The sequence below is a fragment of the Bactrocera dorsalis genome, chromosome 2, assembly GCF_023373825.1.
Source record: "Bactrocera dorsalis isolate Fly_Bdor chromosome 2, ASM2337382v1, whole genome shotgun sequence".
NCBI lineage: Eukaryota > Metazoa > Arthropoda > Insecta > Diptera > Tephritidae > Bactrocera > Bactrocera dorsalis.
The window spans coordinates 85,381,241-85,405,797 of NC_064304.1; the positions used below are offsets into that span (position 1 = coordinate 85,381,241).

Sequence of the window (24,557 nt, forward strand, 5' to 3'; positions counted from 1 at the left end):
TAGCAGCTTTATGCTGAATACGTCGGCCCTTGAGTTGCCTTCTTTACCGAGTCTATAACACATAAATTTCATTTGGGTTAATTTGGTTGATTTTAATATAAATATTTCGGAAACTTTATAAAACATAGTGAGTCCACGACCTGAAGTACAAATAAGGTACCAAACGAAATTTAATTCGCGATTTCTTCAAATGGTGCATCTTGACTTATTTCGTAATATTTTCAAAATAAAATTTTGCTATCACGTATCAGGTATTTCCCCAGCTTTGATCCTTGCGCAAGTATAAAATGTTGTATACGCTTTGCATTTCGGGTAAAGATATAATAAAATTGTTTTGCATAATAAATGGATAAATATATATTAAAGCTAGATACCATATATAATAAAATAAAAGAAGTTTCTGCATAAATAATTATCATCAATTTATTAGGCACGCACGCACTTAGGTATAGGATTATCCCATCCCTTCGATTTACAATATATATAATATATATAATCGGCCCCTTGAAGCTTGAAACCGTTTTCACAAACGATGCTTACAATCGAGTTTTTAGCAACATAATTTATAAGGAAATTGCTCTGTACCATTGACCAATTATCCTTGTTCGGCTCATAATATTGACAAACGACTGGTGGTTTACAACTTTTAAAAATATCGGGATCACATGGAGAAACTATAGAGAAATTAGAGTTATGGAAAATCAATAAAAACTGTTTAGTTGAGAAATCAACTCACTGCGCACGCATAGCGGTAGTTTAAGACTTTGCTGATGACTCCAACCGTTCGCACTACAAGTGGTTTGCTCTTCGCCTTTCAACTTAAAGTCTTCAGCACAACCGAAAACAATCTGAGTATTTAGAGCATAATTTGCGGACTCATTAATACTGTTATCAATTATTGTCTGCTCGGATTTGAACTTGGAGTCGTAACGCGTGCAAGTTAATGGGTATTTGCACGCGGGTAGTAAATCAGCTCTGCAGGAATGTACTGTTGGAAAAATATTATGACGAGTATCTGAAATCAGATAAACTGGTGAAGTAAATAGAATACGTACCAATACATTTGGGCATGTAGTCGTCCCATTTGCCTCCCGTGCAAGTTAAAGTGTTTCTGCCATCCAACACATAACCATTTTCACAACTGAATCTTATATGTTCCCCATTAGAAATTGATTTCTGGTGGGCGGATATTTGTATTTTTTTATAATCCCCGAACTCGGGATCAAATTGCTCACAAATTAATGGATAAGTGCAGTTATACAGTATTCCTTTGTCACAAGTGTTAGAGATTCGCTCTTAAAGAAATCAATTATGAAAAGTTTGAGTTGAACACAAACCGTTAACAATTAAAACTGTACAACAACTTACGACATTCAGGATTGTACATTCCGTTTTCGTATCTCCAACCATAGATGTCACAGGTTGTTGTTCTGGCGCCATTTAACATGTGGCCATAAGCGCAATTGAAAACTACCGTAGTGCCTTGGGGATACGTTCTATAACTGCTACTATACTCGTAGTTATTAATTATGGCTTGGCTAGATCCTGCATAGTAATTGTAAGCAGTGCAAGTCATTGGATTTTCGCATTTAGGTAACAAATCCTCTCTGCATGTTGCTTTATATTAAGGAAGATGAGATTGTTGCTAAGTTCTTGAGTAATAGTTACACCACGAAGTACCTACCGATACATTTAGGCATAGTGCCATACCATTTGCCTCCATTACAAGTTAAATAATCTTCGCCTGATAAATTATAGCCATTTTCACACGTAATTAATAAATGTTCATCTGGAGATAATTGCTGCACGCTTCCTTTGTAGATTCTCGTATACCCTTCCGTGACAAAGTCATACCGCCAACACATTAACGGAAAAGTGCAGTCGTCCAATATACTAGCATCACAATAAATTTTCTCTAAGAATAAATGCAAAATTATACATTACAAGATCATTCAAGGCCAGAAGTGAAGTGAAACTTACTGCAAGTAGGAATGCTATGACTCCATCCACCTTTCGAACATGTGATGACCTTCGCACCAACTAGTTCATAACCAAATTCACAAGAAAAGTCTACAGTTAATTCCGAGGTGGCTGCGTGAGCCGTATTGATGATGCTGAAGAAATAACTAGGCCGGTTTGGGTTTTCATTACAGATTAACGGTGATTTACACGGACGGATAGGTTTTAAATCGCACCAGGGAACTGTTATTACAGGATTTAATTTATTAGAAAACTCTCGTACATGTAGCCAAAATTATGACATCTTACTACAAGTAGGTGCATTACTACTCCAGCCATCATTCAAGCAGGTTGAACGATTCACTCCATTCAGATTGTATCCATATTCGCAGCTATATTCAAAATAAGAGCCTTCTCTCACCATCCTATTCCAAGGTGAATATTGGCAGTTATTTGTAAGTCTTGTATTTGAGTTAAACTTTTGGCACTTAAGCGGCCACTTCGGGTTTCCCAAATCTAATACATCGCATTGATTGACTGTAAAGAAGATGTGTGAATTGAGAAGAACATTTGAAACTTTTATAAACTATGATCAAAACTTTACGCGAAATTCACTTGTGCTCAGAATTAATAACATTTTGACCGATGTGTGCGAATTCTTACCACATCTAGGCATCACATTTGACCAGCCCTTTGCTGTACATATCCTTATTTTCGAACCTTCTATGAGATAACCCGCATCGCATTCGAAACTAAGTTTAAAATGTTCTCTAACTACAGTATCTGTAAAATTATTCCTTATGACGTGTTTTGTCATTTTTTTTGTTCTAATGTTGGGTTCCTCATACACACATTTCAGTGGAGGTGTGCAGCGGAATTTGAAGTCTGCTTCACAGGATGGAGCTGTAAGAAAACAAATAGCAATGTTGTACTTGGTTTGCAAAAGCAAACTTGTTAACTTACTGCAACTTGGAATTTTATGGCCCCAGCCGTTGCCTTTGCATGTTGTACGGTTTACACCTTCTAAAACATAACCATCGGCACAGTTGAAAACAACCTCTGATCCCTCGAAGAGGGATTGTCGCGCCTGCTTATCATGTAATTTTCCAGAATCTTGGGAGCCTGGTAATAAAACGTTACAAATGAGTGGATAATTACACTTGCGTAAAGTACATTGATTCCTGGCTTTAGTGGTTGCTTTATTGGTGGTAGTAGGTGGTTTTGTTTTTCTCGTGTTGTACTGATTTGTGAAAGTTTTGTTTATACTTCCTGGATAGTTTACATTGCGGGGGTTTTCTGTCGCATTTAATATTTTATAAACATGCGAAACTGGACTTGTAGTCAGTACGCCAGTGTCTGCTCGTGACTTTATAGGGCTTTGAACACTGAAATTAGATTCATTAGAATTGTTAGGACTCGAACTTAAATTTGTTTTGAGATTGGGTGTTTGTGTTGTCACATTTCGAGTATATAAGGTGGTTTGCGATATGGCAGGTTGATTCTGGATCTGCCTGACTTCTTGTCCATTATTTCCATTACCTTTAGGCTGCTCTGTTGGCGTACTATTTCGAATGCCAAGGGGAAATGTTTGATTTTTTTTAATCGGTGGAGTTTTTATTGTGCTTCCAATTTTTGGCGTTTTTGTTACAGTTTCTTTCGTAGTCGGCCCAGAGAGTTTCTTAAGAGTTTGATCGGAACCGAAACTTTCCGCTGAAGTCGCTGCAGCTGGTGAATGAACTGATGTTTTACGTGGGTTCATAGTTTCGTTCTCATTTGTAGTTATGACTTGAGTTCGTTCTGAAGGCGTGCTGTTCGAGCGGTTTTTGAATTCTTCATTGTTTTCTTCCGCTTTTGATTTGTCTTTTTTCAATTCCGTGATTGTGGTTATACCTCCAGGGTAGTTGGTATTACGGGATTTTTCCGTGGCATTTAATGTTTTATTACTATGATAAACCGGACCGTTAGGTAGTCTCTCAATTTGTCCACCCACTTCTTGATCGTTAGTGTCACTACTATCAGTTTGCTTTGATACATAAATTGCAGTTGTTGTTTCTCGAATTATCGGTGTTGTTATTTGCGTGTTTTTCTCTGAGTAGTTCCTTGTTACATTTGCTTTTAGGGCCGGTTTGATAAGCGGTTTAGAAGTTGTTGTCTTTTGTGTAATTATAATTTCATTTATGCTTGTAGTTGTCAGGTGAGGTCGTTCTGAAGACGAGCCATTGAAATGAGTTTCCAAGGTTTCTGCGTCCTCAGTATTGGTAACAGGTCGATTCGTTGTTGTTTGTGTGCTCGTAGTTGTAACTTCAGGTATGGTTGTTAAATCTTTTTCGGAAGTTTCAGTGACTTCAAAATCTGTCGAATAGTCTAAAATAGTTGTAGTAGTTTTCCGCGTATTTGCAAGCTCCGTTGATATGTTTGGTTTGGTCTTAACCGTTGGCAGCACGCCTTGTTGAGTCGATTCCGTAACTTCGTTTGATTTTATTCTGGTTGTGGGTGTTGATATGGTAGCAATTTCCTTTATGCAAAGTCCCTCGTGCTCGTCGGTACCATCCCAGCATTCCTTTGTTCCATTACATTTGGCTTCCATGGGCAAACAAGCGCCATAACCGCATTGGAACTGATGTTGTTTACACAATACCGTTTGGCACAAAGAAGTCAGCTCATCACTACCATCATCACAGTCCTGTACACCATCACATTTGTCAGTGATGCTGACACACTGGCCCGACCAACACTTCATTTGCCCCCAACTAAAAGAAATAAATGCGTGTCAAATATTTGGGCTGAGGTTTAGAAGATACGAAAGTATAAATAGTTAAGATCTGCGTTTATAGACGTTATGGTACGTCTTCTTAGAAATTAACTCTCTAAAAGATTTAACTGAATGAAAAATAGCACTGATTTTTCTAAAAATTTTCTGTAAGGCAATAAATATTGTCCCACAAGGCCATTTAAGTTTAAATGCTAGGTTAGGTTAGTCTGGTCGGCTCGGGAGCCACGTATACGACAGTTTGGAATTCCGTTACGCAGTTCGTGAGAAGTAGTCATCTTTCAGAATGCCAGTGCTTGACGTGAAATTCAATAGGTTCTGAGACCTGATTATCACCAGTGTTTCAAGCCCAAAGTTTAAATATAAATTCCGAAATAAATTACTTGGTTAAATTAAACTAATTCGTGCAAAACTAACGGTCCATTAAAGTTTGACATTCGAAGAATGTTTTAAAATTTTTGGCGAAGAAAAATTTAATAATGAGACAAAAGCATCAAGTATTCGGACGTTGCTTGGTAAAAGGTAGGCTTGCGGTGTCCCTCACAACTAGGTATTAGATCATCCGAAAACAAAAAATAATGTTTATGAGCTAGATAATAGCTTTTCCAAGGTTTTTCACATTTTCTGATGACTGAACGGGTTTTATTAAGCTTACCACCCGAAAAGAAATTTCGGAGACTCTATAAAATATATAATAAATGATCAGCACGCCTGGTTGAGTCGATTTAGTCATATCCGTCTGTCCGTAATCTTATTAAATTATTGATCTGCAAATTTGCAGGCGTCCGTTTATCTTGAATTAACGAATTCACATGCTTGTACGGACAACCTTTCCATTCCATAAGATACCTTCACGAAATGTGACATGAATTATTGTCCAAGATAACGGTATATTGGGGCGCTGTAGCATATACAAACTGAAGTCCTGTTTTTAAACTTTTGTTTTTGAAAGGAATTCTATAGCTTCTTTCTTAAATTTTTTCTTGTTTTAGAACACTTTGAAGGAAAACACTCAATTTTTAGCGAAAAAAAAGTGGAAAATATGTTACTGCAATATCAAATGCATTAACGGTTTTGAAAATAATATGTTGTAAAACGTTCGTAATTCAATTGAATTCTTCAAATATTATGCAATCAACTATAAAATAAAAATATGCGAAATAAAAAAAAAACTTAAAAACTCCAACGGCCGGAAATTTTTTCTGCAGCTAAGATTTGCGGTGAATTTCAAGCGTGTGATTGTACTTTACATACATACATACATATGTTAGATAACTCTACAGCAATATATGAACGGGTAAATAGTATAAATAGGATTAGAAAAATTACCCAATACAATTCTTGCGTTTTGTTTCCTCATCTACCTCATCGTTCGGTAACTCATTGCGTCGTTTGCGACACCTCTCACTGTCCTCATCCGATGAATCGGCACAATCGTGAACACCATCACACAGCAATTCGAGTGATATGCATGCACCATAATCACATCGAAATGAAGCAAATGAGCATTGCATCGATTTGCAAGATGCTTTCGTCTCATCGGAACCATCGATGCAGTGCCGGATGCCATCGCACAGATATTCTGTTGCAATACAGCCGCCGGCCTTACACGTCCACTCATCTCTCTCTGCACTGCACACTTTGGCAGCAATCGCTGTCCAAATGAAAAATCAAATAATTTATCAATAAAAGTAACAATTGATCTACCGAACATCAAATCTGATCAATCCGCTACACGCACCACTATTCCAACTGACACACAGCGTGACGATCAGCAGCAAGCATATTCGAAAGCTTGACATTTTCGGAAATGTAATCAATACTTTTTGCATTTAATTCATAAATTCTTTTCGGTTTGATTATTTCTTTCGCTTCAAAATACTTCTTAGTCCGTTGGTTCGTGGAGTACTGATTGCACCAAAGGCACCACGAAAGCTTTACAGGCTCGTTATCGGTTCGAGAGGAATTCGTACATAACTTTTAATCGCAATTGAATGTGTGTGAATTGAATATTTGTGGAGAGTGGTTATACATAACATCATAAAGAGCTTAAAATCATAGGAATATATTAAAAAAAAAAAATTATGTATAAATTTAGCTTCTGATATGCAAAATAAGAATGAAATATTTGTGAGTTTAAGTTATTAACGAAATTCAGCAATCTCATTAAAAAACATGGAGTATATCATGAAATGTATTGTATTTAGGCCGACTTTAGGGGCTTAACTTTTTATTATAGAGATGCCTTATATCGTTCAGTTGTGAACAAGTAATTTTTTTTTGGTTGAATGAAGCTTCAAACCTCACCTTTCCAACACTATATTGGTAGCGCTGGAGATATACGTCAGCAACGACATTTATTGAGAAAATACGAAAAGACTTTATCGACTACCCAATATGTATAAATTGTATTATATTGTAATTTATGTTTATGCCCACGTTGAATGTGCGGTGGAGCTAAATTTCTTTGTATAACTGTTTGACATATTTGCATGGACTAACGTATATTTGGTGAGAGATAGAAAAATTAGTATCCTAGAATATTAGTCTTAACCCTCATACTACACAGAGTTAACATATTTATAAGATTTCATCCAATCTTTCTTATGTTAATAGCCTCAAAGTAAGGTGGCCATTTGACCGACATTTTGTTAAAATCAACAATTTTTTGCTTAACAAAAGAAAACAGAACTTTTTTGACCAACTGTGACTGTTTTATTTCATTTTACATTACGCTGTTCTTATTGGTGGACTCTTTATGTACTTATGTTCTTGGCGGGAAGCTTTACTGATAATATTTTTATACATTGGAATGAGATTTCTCTGGGAATTCCCAAGATAAATATAAATGAAATATTGTTTATAAATTAAACAGAAACTCAGAGGAAGTATAAATACTTACTTGTGCTTATACATAGCTATGTATATACATATGTACATATATATACGTAGTTTTGTAGGTAATTTTAATCGGATTTAAATGAAAGTCGGAAAGATTTTTAATAATGCATAAAGTTGAAAGAATTTTTGAGAGGGCTTGATACAAGATTCGAGTGACTGTTAGCGGGCCTCTGGCTTCAGATATATAAGTCTTTCTGTACAAAAACGTATTAAACTGTCAAATGACTTCCTTTTTGTTAAATTTCTAAAAATATCCAATGACTTTGTTAATTATTTTTCTAATCCAAACTCAGTATATTAAGATTGCCACGATGGTTTTTAACATCCAGAAGCAAACTTCGGAGACCTTATAAAATATATATGTATACAAATGATCAATATGACAATGATCAGTATACGCGAACTAGTCCCTCAGTTCATGGGAAATCGATTTGAAATTTTGCACAACCTCCTTTTCCCTCCAAGAAGCTGTTGTCATATAAACAGAAGTTTTGGAATCAATTGTTTGCATGGAAAACTCTTCCGTTTGACGAGATATCTTCACGTAATTAAGCATAGATTATTGCTAGATTGAATCACTATAGCATAATGCTACCATGCGAACTCAACGCGTAGAATGAAGTCATTTCAGCCCGATTATATTAGTAATTTTTATTAATGAAGAGTTCAGTTTTAGGACGCTTGAAAAGTGTACGTCTCGGACGTTGTGGCTTGCTTTTGACTGCCTTCTTGCCCTGAAGAATTATGTTTTCCTGCAGAGGAATCGAAAAATCTTTCAGACATAGCTTCATATATCTATGTTCATTATGCATAAATTGGCTACAGTAAGCATTGCTTTAAAGAAGACTTTTTCCATAATTTTTATGATTGACGGTCGAAATCGTAAAGCCCCGTCTTCCGTTCGAAAAGGTTGATTCTAGCCATTACTTTGTTATAGTCACTCATTGATTGCAGTTAATAACCAAACACTTATTCCTTCTGTTTGCTTCGGTTGAAGTATTTCAATACTTGACCCATCGCAATTCGAAACTAAAAGTACTCTTTTAGAATCTATCCATCGATCACTATACTTATGTCATTGAGCCGGAACTGGCTTTCATTCCTAATGAATTAGACAGAAAATTTGAGGGTTTGGTTTTTTCAGCTAATTTTGCACCTCTAAAAATATTCGTAGTATTTAATTCATTTATATGTAACTGAGTTGATTCATATACAGATTACTATAGTTTTGTTCACCTAACAGCTGTTTGTATAGTATATCTAAAACTAATCTAGTTAAAGTATATATAATAATCAGGATTATGAGAGTATATATACGTAAAAAAGATTGTGATAACAAGATGAACTGAAATCCGGGTGACTATCTGTCCGTCCGTCAAGCTATAGCTGTGCAAGCGATAACTTGATTAAAATTAAGATGTCTTAATGAAACTTGGTATACATTTTTGGCATCAACGCCATAGGTAGTGGGATCCGTCGTTAGACTACTTTAGCTATAGTATTTCAACCAAATGTCCTCAAATAAAATCTTTTTGCCTTCTTCTCATACGGATGGATGCTATCGGACGATAACCTCGCACACTCTTTTTATGACCGTTATGAAATCCCTATATTAAGGCGTAAGATGTAAAAATTAGGTACACAAACACGCCTACTTCTCTTATAACACCATTTTAAATTCCATCGTGTTCCTTTAATTATACAAATTAAACAAAAATAGTGCTTTTAAGGTATGTCATTTAAGGTTCACAAATTTCTTAATTCGAATCATAACTGTTCAAGCCCTCAGATACCGAAGTAAAAGATACATCGATCAATATTAATGTACTCTTTTGTCAAAAATGAGGTACGGTTTCTCAAACTCATAACAGATCATATTTTTCTAGTAATAATATGTCGTAACGCCAATCATGAATAAAATCGCTTTTATGACCAATATACTATGTATCAGTCAGTTCATTTGTTATAATCATAAAATGGAAAAATGTTCTTTAGTATACTTAAGTCATCACAAAAATTAATGCAATCAGTCTAGACGGACTAAAGAGTATAGTGGCCTAAGACTTTGCACGGTGCTAAACCGTTTAAGTTGGTCAAAATGTGTGCTATTTTAATGAAAGTGGACTTGTCAGTGATTGGCATTTCTACACGGTTTCGTCAAATGATGAATGTTGAATTCGTAAGAAACATTAATTAATATTAAGTTTTGCCAATAATTCTCCGTTTTTGAATTGCGCAAATTGTATGTGTAAAAAATGTTCGGATACGATCGAACTTAGGCCTTCCTTACTTGTATTTACATTTCGGCCAAGCGAGTGTTTCTTTGCAAATCAGGACAAAATACCCCCAGGTTTTATATAGTGAATTGACTTATACAAAATGGTCCTCCATTTATTGGAGAACATCAAAATGAGACTCAAAGTTTGGAAGACAAGCGCAGCCTGATATTAGCCAACTCAGTAAGCGTCAGTTTGAAGCTCGCATATTTTCACGTACACGTGCATTGTACAAGTATGTTATAAGTACATAGGTTATAGACGTAACGAGGACGTGACGGATTTGTTTTTTTTTAATGAAAGCGGATGCATTTCAGCGGTAGCCAGTGCATAAAATTTCGAAATTTTTCATAACGGTGTATTGATGTGCGTATTGTATTTTTCTTTAAACTTAAATATAATTTTAATGAAAGTTTAACTTCATAATCAATAACAGTGCTTAGTTAAACTTGTTCCGATGTTTGTCATCGCGCCTCGGCGTTCGTACACAGTGCATAATATTTCGTCACGCGTACACTGCAATATGTGCAACTTTCCTTGCAACTAAACCTGGCCGAAGTTAATACTAACAAACTATGTAGCATAAAAAATATTACATTAACATAATATGTGTATATAAGCCAGATGAGTGAGTAACAACAAATAGGTAAGTTAAAGTTGCCAAGGCGGATAAAATAGTAAAAAAGGTTAGATGCTGAAAACTGTACAGTTAAAAAGCGGGTCTGCACCTAAAGCTATAAGTGCATAAAGCTAGTCATCTATGTACTTACTTATATACAAGCATATACATATGTAATTGCATATGTAATTTTATACACCCAGCCAACAATCGCCGTGTGAATGCTGCATTCTTAATTTGCCACAAAAAGTCTGAAGTTTGAAAGATCGCAAGAGTAGTGATAAGCAACGAATTAAGGGTATATAATTGTTCTAAATAAGCATAAACTCACTGATTTAGATAACCTTAAATTATGCACTTTCCTCACCTGATGATATTGAAGTCTTTGACACGTGGATGTTGCCACTATTTGTAGCGATTTGAACTTCAACGTTTATTCTATTCAATCATTCATTCTTTTCCACTTTTGGTTCCCTTTTTAGCGACAAGAACTGCAGCGGGAATATAAGAGACCATACTTTTGTGGCGAATTTGTGGCTCTTGGCTGAAATGCTCTCGATTGACACTGTGTTGCTTCCTAAGTTTAACCCGAAAATTTTCACAAAATCGGTGATTTTTAATTGATTTTAGCGGAGTTGAAATATACACAGGCTAGGTTAGGTTAGGTTAGGATACTCTGGTAGACCAATAACCTACGCATAGACGAGTTTGGTTCTTTGCAATATCAGATGAAGTTCAATTGTTAGTCCCAAGAGGACTTGTCGTCGTTTAGGATGCCTGCACTTGATGTGAATTTTAACAGACTCTGCGACCCTTCGGATTTTGATTTTCTTTACCATTTTCTGTTAAGATCGTCGTATGATAACCGAATACTTTTGGTACGAATTGGGTGATATGGACTTGGGCGATATGAGTTTCCAACAGCCCGACGCCACAAACCACACAGCGAATGTCATAATCGATTTATTGAACCAAGTTTGGTGAACGTGTTATCTCGCGAAATGGCCCAGTCAAATTGCCGTCTCGGTCATGCGACAGTGCACTTTCATGGAAATAAAAAATTTCATTAATATCTCAAACTATTTTTGTAGAGCTTTTATTAAAAACCCCGTTATTTCTTTAAGCAGCTCAACTTCCATTCCGAATTCTTATTTGAACACGACAGAATTTGTGCTCAATTCTCTAACTGTGAAAGATTTCGAAGGGATATACCATAGCAAAGCATATGAACGATTACTTCAAGCTAACGGGTGTTCCAAGTAGAGGTAGGTACTTTTTTCATTAGCGTTTCTTTGACAGATCACGCCTTAGTCGTTTCAATCTGTCATATTATTTTCATTCAATATTGTTTGGTCTTTCATCATGGAAAGATTATTCAGGCGTAAATAACGTTCACAAATTGTTCAATTTTATTACGAAAATTCATGTTTTGGAAAGAATGTATTTAGCGTGCTTCGCTCAACTTATGGTCAACGCAATCGGCCTACTGCCCGTACTGCAACCCCATCTTGAGATCCACCGTTCATTATTAGATAACATTCGATCGAATAGAACACGTCCAGTTCGCGGGGAAGAAAATATAGCAGCCGCAGCTGAGAGTAATATGCTATTCGACGTAATATGGACTGACGGTTGGAACGAATTAGTACATTTTAGTACTCACCGATCCAAACCGGGTTAGATCGCCGAAAAAACAGCCCTTGGTCGGATAAAATCCAAATCAATTCCGGTGCGTAGAACCGGCTGTCGTGGGAATTGCGTTAGATGGCCTCGACGACAACACCAACAACCCTTACCATCCTAACGGGGATTAGCTAACCGTTAACAACAACAACAACTTAGTACATTTTAGGTCGAGATTTTATATTGAAAGCGTACAAAATATAGTTTGTGCAAAAATTGAAGCCGCTCCACCTTCCCAAGATACATCGCTTCGCTCTATGGGCTCTTGAGAAGTTTTAAGAAATTTAATTCTGACGTTTTCGAAATCAAATTTTGTTCAGCGATGAGGGTAATTTATGGCTAAATGGGTTCGTATATAAGCAACATTTCCGCATTTGAAACGAAGAGAAACCTCAATAAATTTAAGAGCTGCCATTTCAACCAGAAAAAGCAAATGATTTTGTGTGGTTTGTGAGTTAGTGGAATCATCTGTCCATATTTCTTCAAAAATGATGCCGGTGAGAACGTAACCGTCAATGGCGACTGTTATCGCGCCATGATAATCGACTATTTGATGCCTAAAATTGAAGCTCGCGATCTCAAAGCCGCTTGGTTTCAACAAGACGGCGCCTGTCCCACACTTCGCATCAATGGATTTATTGAGAGAACATTTCCGCTGAATTGATAATTTCACGTTTTGATCCAGTCGATTGGCCACCAGGGTCAAGTGATATCACCGTTAGACTTTTTCTTGTGAGGATATGTAAAGTCTAAAGTCTATACGGACAATCCCGCTTCGTTTCAGGCCTTGGAGCAAAACGCTTTGGAAGCTCATAGCAACTTATCAAACCTTTTTATAATTGTGTGTTTGGCCGTAAATATTCGAAAATATTAGCTTAGAAATTTGTTGCATAGTAAATGACTTTTTCGCTAAAGCCAAAATTAATCTTATTACACACAAAGTTGAGGAACTGAAATAACGCGATCAATCTGAAATATTTCATATAAAGCGACCAATTATAATACACGCTCGGGATTGTGCCACAAGCGAAATATATTTTGACAGCGAAGTTGTAAACAATTTTCTCTATATTCAAACTATCGTTACATTTTGCCTTCAGCCAATCTTGAAATTTAACGTGTGATCGCTTATTCTACAAATTCAACCCCTGATTGGTTTAGTACTGGTCTTGTACGTCATATCTCTAAGAACATTTTGAATATGAAAATCTCAAACAGCCGCCAAGTCGAGTGTCTTATTAATTTTAAGTCATCTCCGCATTCCTGATTGCTTTGTGTTAGAGGTAACACAACAAAATATCACTCTAAAGGTCTGAAGGAAAAATTTTAAATTGATGTGCTAAGAGGTCTATTTGGTATTTGAGGTGTCCTGATTACGAACTTTTGATATTTTACACCAAGAAAGATATGGGTTTACATACATTTATTGATCAGAATGTCGAGGCGAACTGAATACCGAGTGACTGTCTGTCGTCTGCCCGTTCAAGCGTTAACTTCAGTGAAAATTTAAATATCCCTATGAAACTTGACACACATATTCACGACCACAAAATGCCATTAATCGAGAAAGTGCCATAACTAAGTTCTACAATAAGGTACAGGCTGCTATTGGATTAATACGAAGAATTGCATTAGGAATGAGCATCCATGGTTGCAATGTTTTTAAAAAGTGGGTGTGGGCCCGCACTCTAACCCATCGAAGCCATAATAATCCAATTCGCTTAAGCAAATCTTTTTTGCATCCCTACCCAATGTCTGAAATTCCGATAAAACAAAAAAATTACTATTTCTTTATTTTTTTACCAACTTGAAAATTGATTACAAAAAATTTTGAAGTTACACAATTTTATTTAAAAAACTCTCATCTTTTTGATAAAAATATTTTCAAAATCCAAGAAAAAGAAAAACATTAAAAAAAAAAAACAGTTTTTTGTGCTTTTCCACCAACTTTTATTCAAAATTGACTTTTCCATTCGATCCCTCGTTCCATTTTACATAAAAATCAAGGCTCAAAAATATGGTACTCTGACCCCGTGAACAGCAAAAAAAAATTTGTTACACACACATATACATATATATTTTAAAGGGTGTCCGACGTCTCCTCCGTGGTGTTAAAATGTTCCTGGAAAACTTGAGCTCCTCAGAGCCTTTTTAATACCCTTATCGACAGTGTGAAATGAGTGAATTCGGATTATAACCCCATCCACTACCGTTAAAATGGTTTTATTAAAATCTGCTACAAGTGCAGGCTTCTGCAAAATGATTTTATAGCAAGACAAGTGACGATAGGTGACCTACCAAAGCAATATTAACCGAATTCGGTTTGAAACATTATCCTGACATTCCTTTGTTGCAGTGCGAAATCCACACACTCCAAAAACCACGCCTGTTTCCCATATAACACAGTTTTAAATTTCATATAATTCTTTTACTCTCCAATATGAAAATCGAGACCCATAAATAAATGTATCGGAATAAAACTTAGAGCGAATTATATCTTTAAGGTCTGCCACTTTGTGATCAAAAATTGTCCAAATCGAACAAAAAATATTCAAGTCCCCAAATACCGAGTATTTACCTTAGTTTTTATAGTGAATCATTTCTTGCAAATATATGTAAATCTGTTAGACAAATTATAGAAATTCGTACAAAAACCTTTTCTGATAATAATATGCTTTTACAAAAATGGGTTAAATCGAGTCAACATTTCCCAGAGCCCCCATAAACCTAATACTCGTATAAAGATTTTCGAACTTCAGTGTAATTTTATATGCTATCAGTGTATCTTTGTGCATAGAATGAATAAACTCGGGTGAAACCTTGCCTGTTTTGCTACTCATATAAGTTCATATGGTATGTGAGGTGCCTAAATGAAGCTCAGAGAGCGTACTTTTCTGGTAATAATACTGGTAATACCAAAAATAGTTAAAATTGGTTAAATACTACTCCTGTCTCCCATATACCTAGTTATTTAATATTAAATTTTCAAACTTTATACCATATATCGGTCTTTACACAGTGGAGGTGGGCAAATTATATTATATTTTAATGAAATTATGGGAAATTATGAAAATTAAATTGATTCAAGCCTTGGTTCAAACCTCATATCCCTTATATAACCAACTCAATATGTTAAATTTATCCTCTTCGCTTTTGTAAAAATTTCATATGAAATGTATTCATTTCAATATGATTTTAATATAAATTTAGCTGCCGCGAAGTAAACTATGGCATTAAAACTAGGTGAGTCTACCACCAATATGGAACTTACATAAACAAATCTGATGTTACAAAATTCATCCAACAATGTTGAATTCTTTCGCAGCTTTTAAAATAACGTTTTGCCAATCCCTGAAGGTAATTCACTGGCTTTGATCCTTGCAAGTTGCAATTGTTTCAAATGTTCGCTACACCCGAATATAGCACTTCCTTACTTGTTTTAAGTGAATTTATGCGTGAAAATTTTACAAATAGAAATTGTTGATAAAATATACATATGTACATGAACTTTGAAGAAAGCTATCTTGGGCGCTCTTTAAAAGCGGCTATCCAGCCGTCTCAATATTTTCCGTATCTAACACATACTTACTATAAGGATTTCCACACTTCGGTTAATTTTTTACGATATGTTGTATATATGTATGTATATTGGTCCAAGTTTCCATATTTTACATAAAATGGTTTTCGTTGTTCTAGCAGCTTTATGCTGAATACGTCGGCCCTTGTGTTGCCTTCTTTACCGAGTCTATAACACATAAATTTCATTTGGGTTAATTGCGTGATTTTAATATAAATATCTCGGAAACTTTATGAAACATAGTGAGTCCACGGCCTGAAGTACAAATAAGATATCAAACGAAATTTAATTCGCGATTTCTTCAAATGAATGAATCAGATATTTCCCCAGCTTTGATCCTTGCGCAGGTATAAAATGTTGTGCATATATGCTTTGCATTTCGAGTAAAGATATAATAAAATTGTCTTGCATAATAAATGGATAAATATATATTAAAGGTACATGCCATATATGTATAATAAAATAAAAGAAGTTTCTGCATAAATCATTATCATCAATTTATTAGGCACGCACGCACTTAGGTATAGGATTATCCCATCCCTTCGATTTACAATATATATAATTGGCCCCTTGAAGCTTGAAACCGTTTTCACAAACGATGCTTACAATCGAGTTTTTAGCAACATAATTTATAAGGAAATAGCTCTGTACCATTGACCAATTATCCTTGTTCGGCTCATAATATTGACAAACGACTGGTGGTTTACAACTTTTAAAAATATCGGGATCACATGGAGAAACTATAGAGAAATTAGAGTTATGGAAAATCAATAAAAACTGTTTAGTTGAGAAATCAACTCACTGCGCACGCATAGCGGTAGTTTAAGACTTTGCTGATGACTCCAACCGTTCGCACTACAAGTGGTTTGCTCTTCGCCTTTCAACTTAAAGTCTTCAGCACAACCGAAAACAATCTGAGTATTTAGAGCATAATTTGCGGACTCATTACTATTGTTATCAATTATTGTCTGCTCGGATTTGAACTTGGAGTCGTAACGCGTGCAAGTTAATGGGTATTTGCACGCGGGTAGTAAATCAGCTCTGCAGGAATGTACTGTTGGAAAAATATTATGACGAGTATCTGAAATCAGATAAACTGGTGAAGTAAATAGAATACGTACCAATACATTTGGGCATGTAGTCGTCCCATTTGCCTCCCGTGCAAGTTAACGCGTTGCTGCCATCCAACACATAACCATTTTCACAACTGAATCTTATTCGTGCCGCATTAGAAATTGATTTCTGGTGGGTGGATATTTGTATTTTTTTATAATCCCCGAACTCGGGATCGAATTGCTCACAAATTAGTGGATAAGTGCAGTTATCCAGTATTCCTTTGTCACAAGTGTTAGAGATTCGTTCTTAAAGAAATCAAATATGAAAAATCTGAGTTGCACACAAACCGTTAACAATTAAAACTGTACAACAACTTACGACATTCAGGACCGTACATTCCGTCTTCGTATCTCCAACCATGGAAGTCACAGGTTGCTGTTCTGGCGCCATTTAATACGTGGCCATAAGCGCATTTGAAAACTACCGTACTGCCTTGGGGATACGTTCTATAACTGCCACTATAGTTATTAATTATGGCTTGGCTAGATCCTGTATAGTAATTGTAAGCAGTGCAAGTCATTGGATTTTCGCATTTAGGTAACAAATCCTCTCTGCATGTTGCTTTATATTAAGGAAGATGAGATTGTTGCTAAGTTCTTGAGTTATAGCTACACCACGAAGTACCTACCGATACATTTAGGCATAGTGCCATACCATTTGCCTCCGTTACAAGTTAAATAATTTTCGCCTGATAAATTATAGCCATTTTCACACCTAATTAATAAATGTTCATCTTGGGATAATTGCTGCACGCTTCCTTTGTAGATTCTCGTATACCCTTCCGTCCCAAAGTCATACCGCCAACAGATTAACGGAAAAGTGCAGTCGTCCAATATACTAGCATCACAACAAATTTTCTCTAAGAATAAATGCAAAATTATACATTACAAAATCATTCAAGGCCAGAAGTGAAGCGAAACTTACTGCAAGTAGGAATGCTATGACTCCATCCACCTTTCGAACATGTGATGACCTTCGCACCAACTAGTTCATAACCAAATTCACAAGAAAAGTCTACAGTTAAGTCCGAGGTGGCTGGGTGAGCCGTATTGATGATGCTGAAGAAATAACGAGGCCGGTTTGGGTTTTTATTACAGATTAACGGTGATTTACACGGACGGATAGGTTTTAAATCGCACCAGGGAACTGTTATTACAGGATTTAATTTATTAGAAAACTCTCGTACATGTAGCCAAAATTATGACATCTTACTACAAGTAGGTGCATTACTACTCCAGCCATCATTCAAGCAGGTTGAACGATTCACTCCATTCAGATTGTATCCATATTCGCAGCTATATTCGAAATAAGAGCCTTCTCTCACCTTCCTATTCCTAAGTGAATATTGGCAGTTATTTGTAAGTCTTGTAGTTGAGTCAAACTTTTGGCACTTAAGCGGCCACTTCGGATTTCCCAATCCCAATACATCGCATTGATTAACTGTAAAGAAGATGTGTGAATCGAGAAGAATATTTAAAACTTTTATAAAATATGTATTACAAAAACTTTAAGCGGAAATCACTTATATAAAGAATTAATTACATTTTGCCCAATGTGTGCGAGTTCTTACCACATCTAGGCATCACATTTGACCAGCCCTTTGCTGTACATATCCTTATTTTCGAACCTTCTATGAGATAACCCGCATCGCATTCGAAACTAAGTTTAAAATGTTCTCTAACTACAGTATCTGTAAAACTATTCCTTATGACGTGTTTTGTCATTTTTTTTGTTCTAATGTTGGGTTCCTCATAGACACATTTCAGTGGAGGTGTGCAGCGCAGTTTGAAGTCTGCTTCACAGGATGGAGCTGTAAGAAAACAAATAGCAATGTTATACTCGGTTTGCAAAAGCAAACTTGTAAACTTACTGCAACTTGGAATTTTATGGCTCCAGCCGTTTTCTTTGCATGTTGTACGGTTTACACCTTCTAAAACATAACCATCGTCACAGTTGAAAGCAACCTCTGATCCCACGAAGAGGGATTGTCGCGCCTGCTTATCATGTAATTTTCCAGAATCTTGGGAGCCTGGTAATAAAACGTTACAAATGAGTGGATAATCACACCTGCGTAAAGTACATTGATTCCTGGCTTTAGTGGTTGCTTTATTGGTGGTAGTAGGTGGTGTTGTTTTTCTCATGTTGTACTGATTTATGAAAGTTTTGTTTATACTTCCTGGATAGTTTACATTGCGGGGGTTTTCTGTCGCATTTAATATTTTATAAACATGCGAAACTGGACTTGTAGTCAGTACGCCAGTGTCTGCTCGTGACTTTATAGGGCTTTGAACACTGAAATTAGATTCATTAGAATTGTTAGGACTCGAACTTAAATTTGTTTTGAGATTGGGAGCTTGTGTTGTCACATTTCGAGTATATAAGGTGGTTTGCGATATGGCAAGTTGATTCTGGATCTGCCTGACTTCTTGTCCATTATTTCCATTACCTTTAGGCTGCTCTGTTGGCGTACTATTTCGAATGTCAAGGGGCAATGTTTGATTTTTTTTAATCGGTGGAGTTTTTATTGTGCTTCCAATTTTTGGCGTTTTTATTACAGTGTCTTTCGTAGTCGGCCCGGAGAGTTTCTTAAGAGTTTGATCGGAACCGAAACTGTCCGCTGAAGTCCCTGCAGCTGGTGAATGAACTGATGTTTTACGTGGGATCATAGTTTCGTTCTCATTTGTTGTTATGACTTGAGTTCGTTCTGAAGGCGTGCTGTTCGAGCGGTTTTTGAATTTTTCATTGTTTTCTTCCGCTTTTGATTTGTCTTTTTTCAATTCCGTGATTGTGGTTATACCTCCAGGGTAGTTGGTATTACGGGATTTTTCCGTGGCATTTAATGTTTTATTACTATGATAAACCGGACCGTTAGGTAGTCTCTCAATTTGTCCACTCACTTCTTGATCGTTAGTGTCACTACTATCAGTTTGCTTTGATACATAAATTGTAGTTGTTGTTTCTCGAATTATCGGTGTTGTTATTTGCGTGTTTTTCTCTGAGTAGTTCCTTGTTACATTTGCTTTTAGGGCCGGCTTGATAAGCGGTTTAGAAGTTGTTGTCTTTTGTGTAATTATAATTTCATTTATGCTTGTTGTTGTCAGGTGAGGTCGTTCTGAAAACGAGCCATTGGAATGAGTTTCCAAGGTTTCTGCGTCCTCAGTATTGGTAACAGGTCGATTCGTTGTTGTTTGTGTGCTCGTAGTTGTAACTTCAGGTATGGTTGTTAAATCTTTTTCGGAAGTTTCAGTGACTTCAAAATCTGTCGAATAGTCTAAAATAGTTGTAGTAGTTTTCCGCGTATTTGCAAGCTCCGTTGATATGTTTGGTTTGGTCTTAACCGTTGGCAGCACGCCTTGTTGAGTCGATTCCGTAACTTCGTTTGATTTTATTCTGGTTGTGGGTGTTAATATGGTAGCAATTTCCTTTATGCAAAGTCCCTCGCGCTCGTCGGTGCCATCCCAGCATTCCTTTGTTCCATTACATTTGGCTTCCATGGGCAAACAAGCGCCATAACCGCATTGGAACTGATGTTGTTTACACAATACCGTTTGGCACAAAGAAGTCAGCTCATCACTACCATCATCACAGTCCTGTACACCATCACATTTGTCAGTGATGCTGACACACTGGCCCGACCAACACTTCATTTGCCCCCAACTAAAAGTAATAAATGTGTGTCAAATATTTGGTCTGTAGCTTGAAAGATATGAAAGTATAAAGTAAATAATTAAGATCTACGTTTATAGAATTTGCGGTTATACCATGACGTCTTCTTAGAAATTAACTCTCCATTTGTACATAAACATGCATTCAGCTCACTTGGTTTCAGAAGCCAATTCAGACATCTCAGGGAATTGGTATGGTCGCAAAGGATTTAACCTTTCGTAAAGCTGAACTTATGGTTACAAAGTAATAAATTTCTTATAGAGGCGAGAATCGCTAATACCAATACATTTTATTCTTTTAGGTAAGACATTTAACTGTATGAAAAATCTTTATGTAAGGTGATAAATATTGTGGTAAGTTTAAATACTAGGTTAGGTTAGTCGGGAGTCACATATACGCCAATTTAGAATTCCGTTATGCAGTTCGTGGTAAGTAGTCATCTTTCAGAATGCCAGTGTTTGTCGTGAAATTCAATGGCTTCTGCGAGCTGATTATCACCTCTTCCAGTGTTTCAAGCCCAAAGTTTAAATATAAATTCCGAAATAAATTACTTGGTTAAATTAAACTAATTCGTGCAAAACTAACGGTCCATTAAACATTGACATTCGAACAATATTTTATAAAATTTTCACGAAGAAATAAAAAGGTAGGCTTGCGGTGCCCCTCGTACAAGGTCTGTCGCAAAGAAACAGGACTGTTAAAAAAAACAACAAAAAATTAATATTTTTCAAAAGTAAGCCAAATAGGTGAAAACGCAGGGTGCCAGATCAGGTGAGTAGGGTGAGTGATTAATGGTTAATATGGAGTTTTTTGTCAAAAAATCAGTGACAAGCATCGAGCAACAGGCGCCAGGACCTTGCCTCACGGTATTGTGGTCGAGCACGACGAATGCGTGACAAAAGACGCTTCATAACACCAAGGTAAAGCACAGTATTAATCGTTTGGCCAGGTGGGACGAACTCTCGGTGACTTCTGATCGTCACAGAGGTCTTCACGACCTTCTTGGAATCGCTTAAACCACTCATGCACATTACTACGTGATAGGCACTGATCACCATAAACTTTTTTCATCATTTGAAATGTTTCAGTAAACGTTTTCAGAAGTTTAAAACAAAATTTAATATTTGATCTTTGTTCAATATGCATTTTAAGAACGATGACCAAAAGCTATTGTAGTTATCCAATTGTCTTAACATTTTTATGAAATGTCAACACGAGATGAAACTTTTTATTTCATATACCCACCAATAGGTGGCGCCACCAGAAACAGGTATATTTAAAAAGTTCTGTTTCTGTTGCGACAGACCTTGTAAGTAGGTCTTTGATTAAACGAAAATAAAAAAAATTTATGTTTATGAGGTAGATAATACCCTTGCCAAGTTTTTTCACAATTTCTGATGACTTTACAACTCTGCCATCCCCTTCAAAGTAGTCCCCTTGGGCAGCTTTACAGCGATTCCAGCGCGTTTTCCATGCTTCGTAACATTTCTGAAACGCTTCGACTGGGATGTCCGCGAGTACCCTCGTCACGGTTGCCTGGATGTCCGTAATCGACTCAAAATTGGTTCCTTTGACCACCGATTTTATTTTATGAAACAAAAAAAGTCACAGGGTGACATGTCGGGCAAATAAGGCGGCTGTTGCAACACGGCGATCCCTTTAGAGGCCAAATACTGGGACACGCTTAGGGCGGTGTGGAACGCCCCGTTGTCGTGATGAAGGATCCAGTTACGAGCGATACATGGGCGAACCCTGTTGACTCGTTTTCGCAATCTTTCGAGTACTTGGCAATAGTAGACTTGATTCACAGTTTTCCCGGTGCAACGAGTTCTTTGTGGACGAGTCCACGCCTATCAAAAAAGGCAATAATCATCGTTTTCACCTTCGACTTGCTCATGCGAGCTTTTTCGAAAGGGGGGCGTGCGGAGACAACCATTGTGAGCCTGGGCACGACTAAGAGCACTATCACCATACACTCTTACAATTTTAGCGTACGTTTCCGAAGCTGTTTCGCCCAATCTGGCGCAAAATTTTATCGCGACGCGTTGCTCTTGATTTACTATGATATAACTGTCATACAAACTGAATGAACGAATCCAAGTGCTTGTACGGACAACCTTTCCATTTCATAAGGTACCTTCACGAAATTTGACATGAATTATTGTCCAAGGTAACGGTAGATTGTGTCGCTGTAGCATATGGCTGCCATACAAGCCGAGGTCCTGTTTTTAAACTTTTGTTTTTGAAAGGAATTCTATAGCTTCTTTCTTTTTTTTTAATTTTTTCCTGTTTTAGAACACTTTGAAGGAAAATACAAAATTTTTCGCAAAAAAAAACGGAAAATATGCTATTGCAATATCAAATGTATTAACGGTTTTGAAAATAATATGTTGTAAAACGTTCGTAATTCGATTGAATTCTTCAAATATTATGCAATCAACTAAAAAATAAAAATATGCAAAATAAAAAAAAAATTAAAAACTCCAACGGCCGGAAAATTTTGTCTGCAGCTAAGATTTGCGGTGAATTTCAAGCGTGTGATTGGACTTTGCATACATACATATGTTAGATAACTCTACAGCAATATATGAACGGGTAAATAGTACAAATAGAATTAGAAAAATTACCCAAAACAATTCTTTCGTTCTGTTTCCGAATCACCAATCGCTGTCCAAATGAAAAATCAAATAATTTATCAATAAAAGTAACAATTGATCTACCGAACATCAAATCTGATCGCAGCACTATTTTTAACGCTACACGCACCACTATTCCAACTGACACACAACGTGACGATCAGCAGCAAGCATATTTGAAAGCTGTACATTTTCGGAAATGTAATCAATACTTTTTGCATTTAATTCATAAATTCTGTACCGTTTGCTTATTTCTTTCACTTCAAAATACTTCTTAGTCCGTTGGTTCGTGGAGCACTGATTGCAGCAAAGGCACCACAAATGTTTTACAGGCGGCTCGTTATCAGTTCGAGAGGAATTCGTAAATCACTTCTCATCGCGATTGTGTGTGTGGAGCGAATATTATTTTAATTTTTATTTAAATCATAGGAATAGGAAAAAAAATTGTATATAAATTAGCTTCTGATACATATGCAAAATAAGAATGAAATATTTGTGAGTTTAAGTTATTAACGAAATTCAGCAAGCTCATTAAAAACAAAAAAAGAGTACATCATGAAATGTATAGTATTTAGGCCGATTTTAGGGGATTAACTTTTTATTATAGAGATATAGATGCCTTATATCGCTGTGTTGTGAACAATTAGTTGGGATGCTAAAGAGTTATGTAATCTTATTCTAGTGTTATTTGCCGATTTGTGTGTCTTGTGTCTAAATCAAGCTAACTAATTAGTTTATACTTGTACATAAATTATAAAATAATAAATGTGTGAAGTTTTAAGTTGAAGAGAAAAAGGAACAAGAAAAAGCGTTAACCTTGGTTGAACAGATGCAATCACACGTCTCAGAAATACAAAAGATTCTTTAAAAGAACTTAATTTCGATCGAACAATTTGTATGGCAGCTATATACTATAGTAATCCGATATATTGAATTTCATGGGGGATTGCAACAATGCCTTAAATAATAAACTGTCTTCAATTTCGTGAAGTTATCTCGCTAAATTAAAAAGAAATAAATTATAAGTTGTGGTAAAATTTATTTGCTTATATTTATAATAGAATGCCGCTATGTACATATTTAAGGGTCACTGTGCTTATCAGTGGGTGTCACTCAATGAGTGATTAAATATATATATTGGGTAGTCGAAAAAGTATTTTCGTATTTCCAATCTAATTTATACTAATAAATAAATGAACAATTATATACCATTTTGGACAACCACTTTTTGCAATTTTACCGCTATTTATTCCATCAGTGCAAAACTTTCACAGTGTAAATCGAAATTTCGATATTTCCATTGTTGTGCTAGACGAACTGATACAGCATCGCCTCCGTAAACTTCACAAATTTC

At 36.1% G+C, this 24,557-nt stretch overlaps 2 protein-coding genes across 12 annotated transcripts in view; one reads left to right on the plus strand and one right to left on the minus strand.

The window, feature by feature from the left end:
• Positions 1-24,557, plus strand: part of LOC105228567 (zinc finger protein rotund) — a 190,122-nt gene that overhangs the window by 79,841 nt on the left and 85,724 nt on the right. The gene's annotated exons all lie outside the window — the stretch shown is intronic.
• LOC105228511 (sushi, von Willebrand factor type A, EGF and pentraxin domain-containing protein 1) lies at positions 67-23,522 on the minus strand. 7 transcript variants are annotated; one of them, XM_049449167.1, is made up of 13 exons: positions 23,334-23,519; positions 23,195-23,234; positions 18,866-20,558; positions 2,923-3,016; positions 2,623-2,862; positions 2,269-2,496; positions 1,981-2,202; positions 1,685-1,915; positions 1,369-1,617; positions 1,056-1,295; positions 737-1,015; positions 375-674; positions 67-299 (listed from the first exon to the last, which is right to left on the minus strand). In XM_049449167.1, the coding sequence occupies exons 1-12, from the start codon at positions 23,422-23,424 to the stop codon at positions 427-429; spliced, it is 3,855 nt and encodes a 1,284-aa protein (XP_049305124.1). In that variant the 5' UTR covers positions 23,425-23,519; the 3' UTR covers positions 67-299; positions 375-426. The 7 variants fall into 7 exon arrangements, with proteins under 7 accessions (XP_049305124.1, XP_049305123.1, XP_049305121.1 ...); XM_049449166.1 differs by lacking the exon at positions 23,195-23,234 and having other exon boundaries at positions 23,288-23,519; XM_049449164.1 differs by lacking the exons at positions 18,866-20,558; positions 23,195-23,234 and adding an exon at positions 6,059-6,383 and having other exon boundaries at positions 2,923-4,709; positions 23,334-23,518.

Bases quoted from the DNA above. Each gene is read 5' to 3' on its own strand.
- LOC105228511 (XM_049449164.1), bottom strand. From the start codon at position 23,424: ATGCAAAAAGTATTGATTACATTTCCGAAAATGTACAGCTTTCAAATA. The intron at 4,710-6,058 runs GTAATTTTTCTA...TATTTCTTTTAG, and splicing joins AAACGCAAGAATTGTATTGG to TTGGGGGCAAATGAAGTGTT. The intron at 1,296-1,368 runs GTAAGTTGTTGT...GATTTCTTTAAG, and splicing joins AATGTACAATCCTGAATGTC to AGCGAATCTCTAACACTTGT.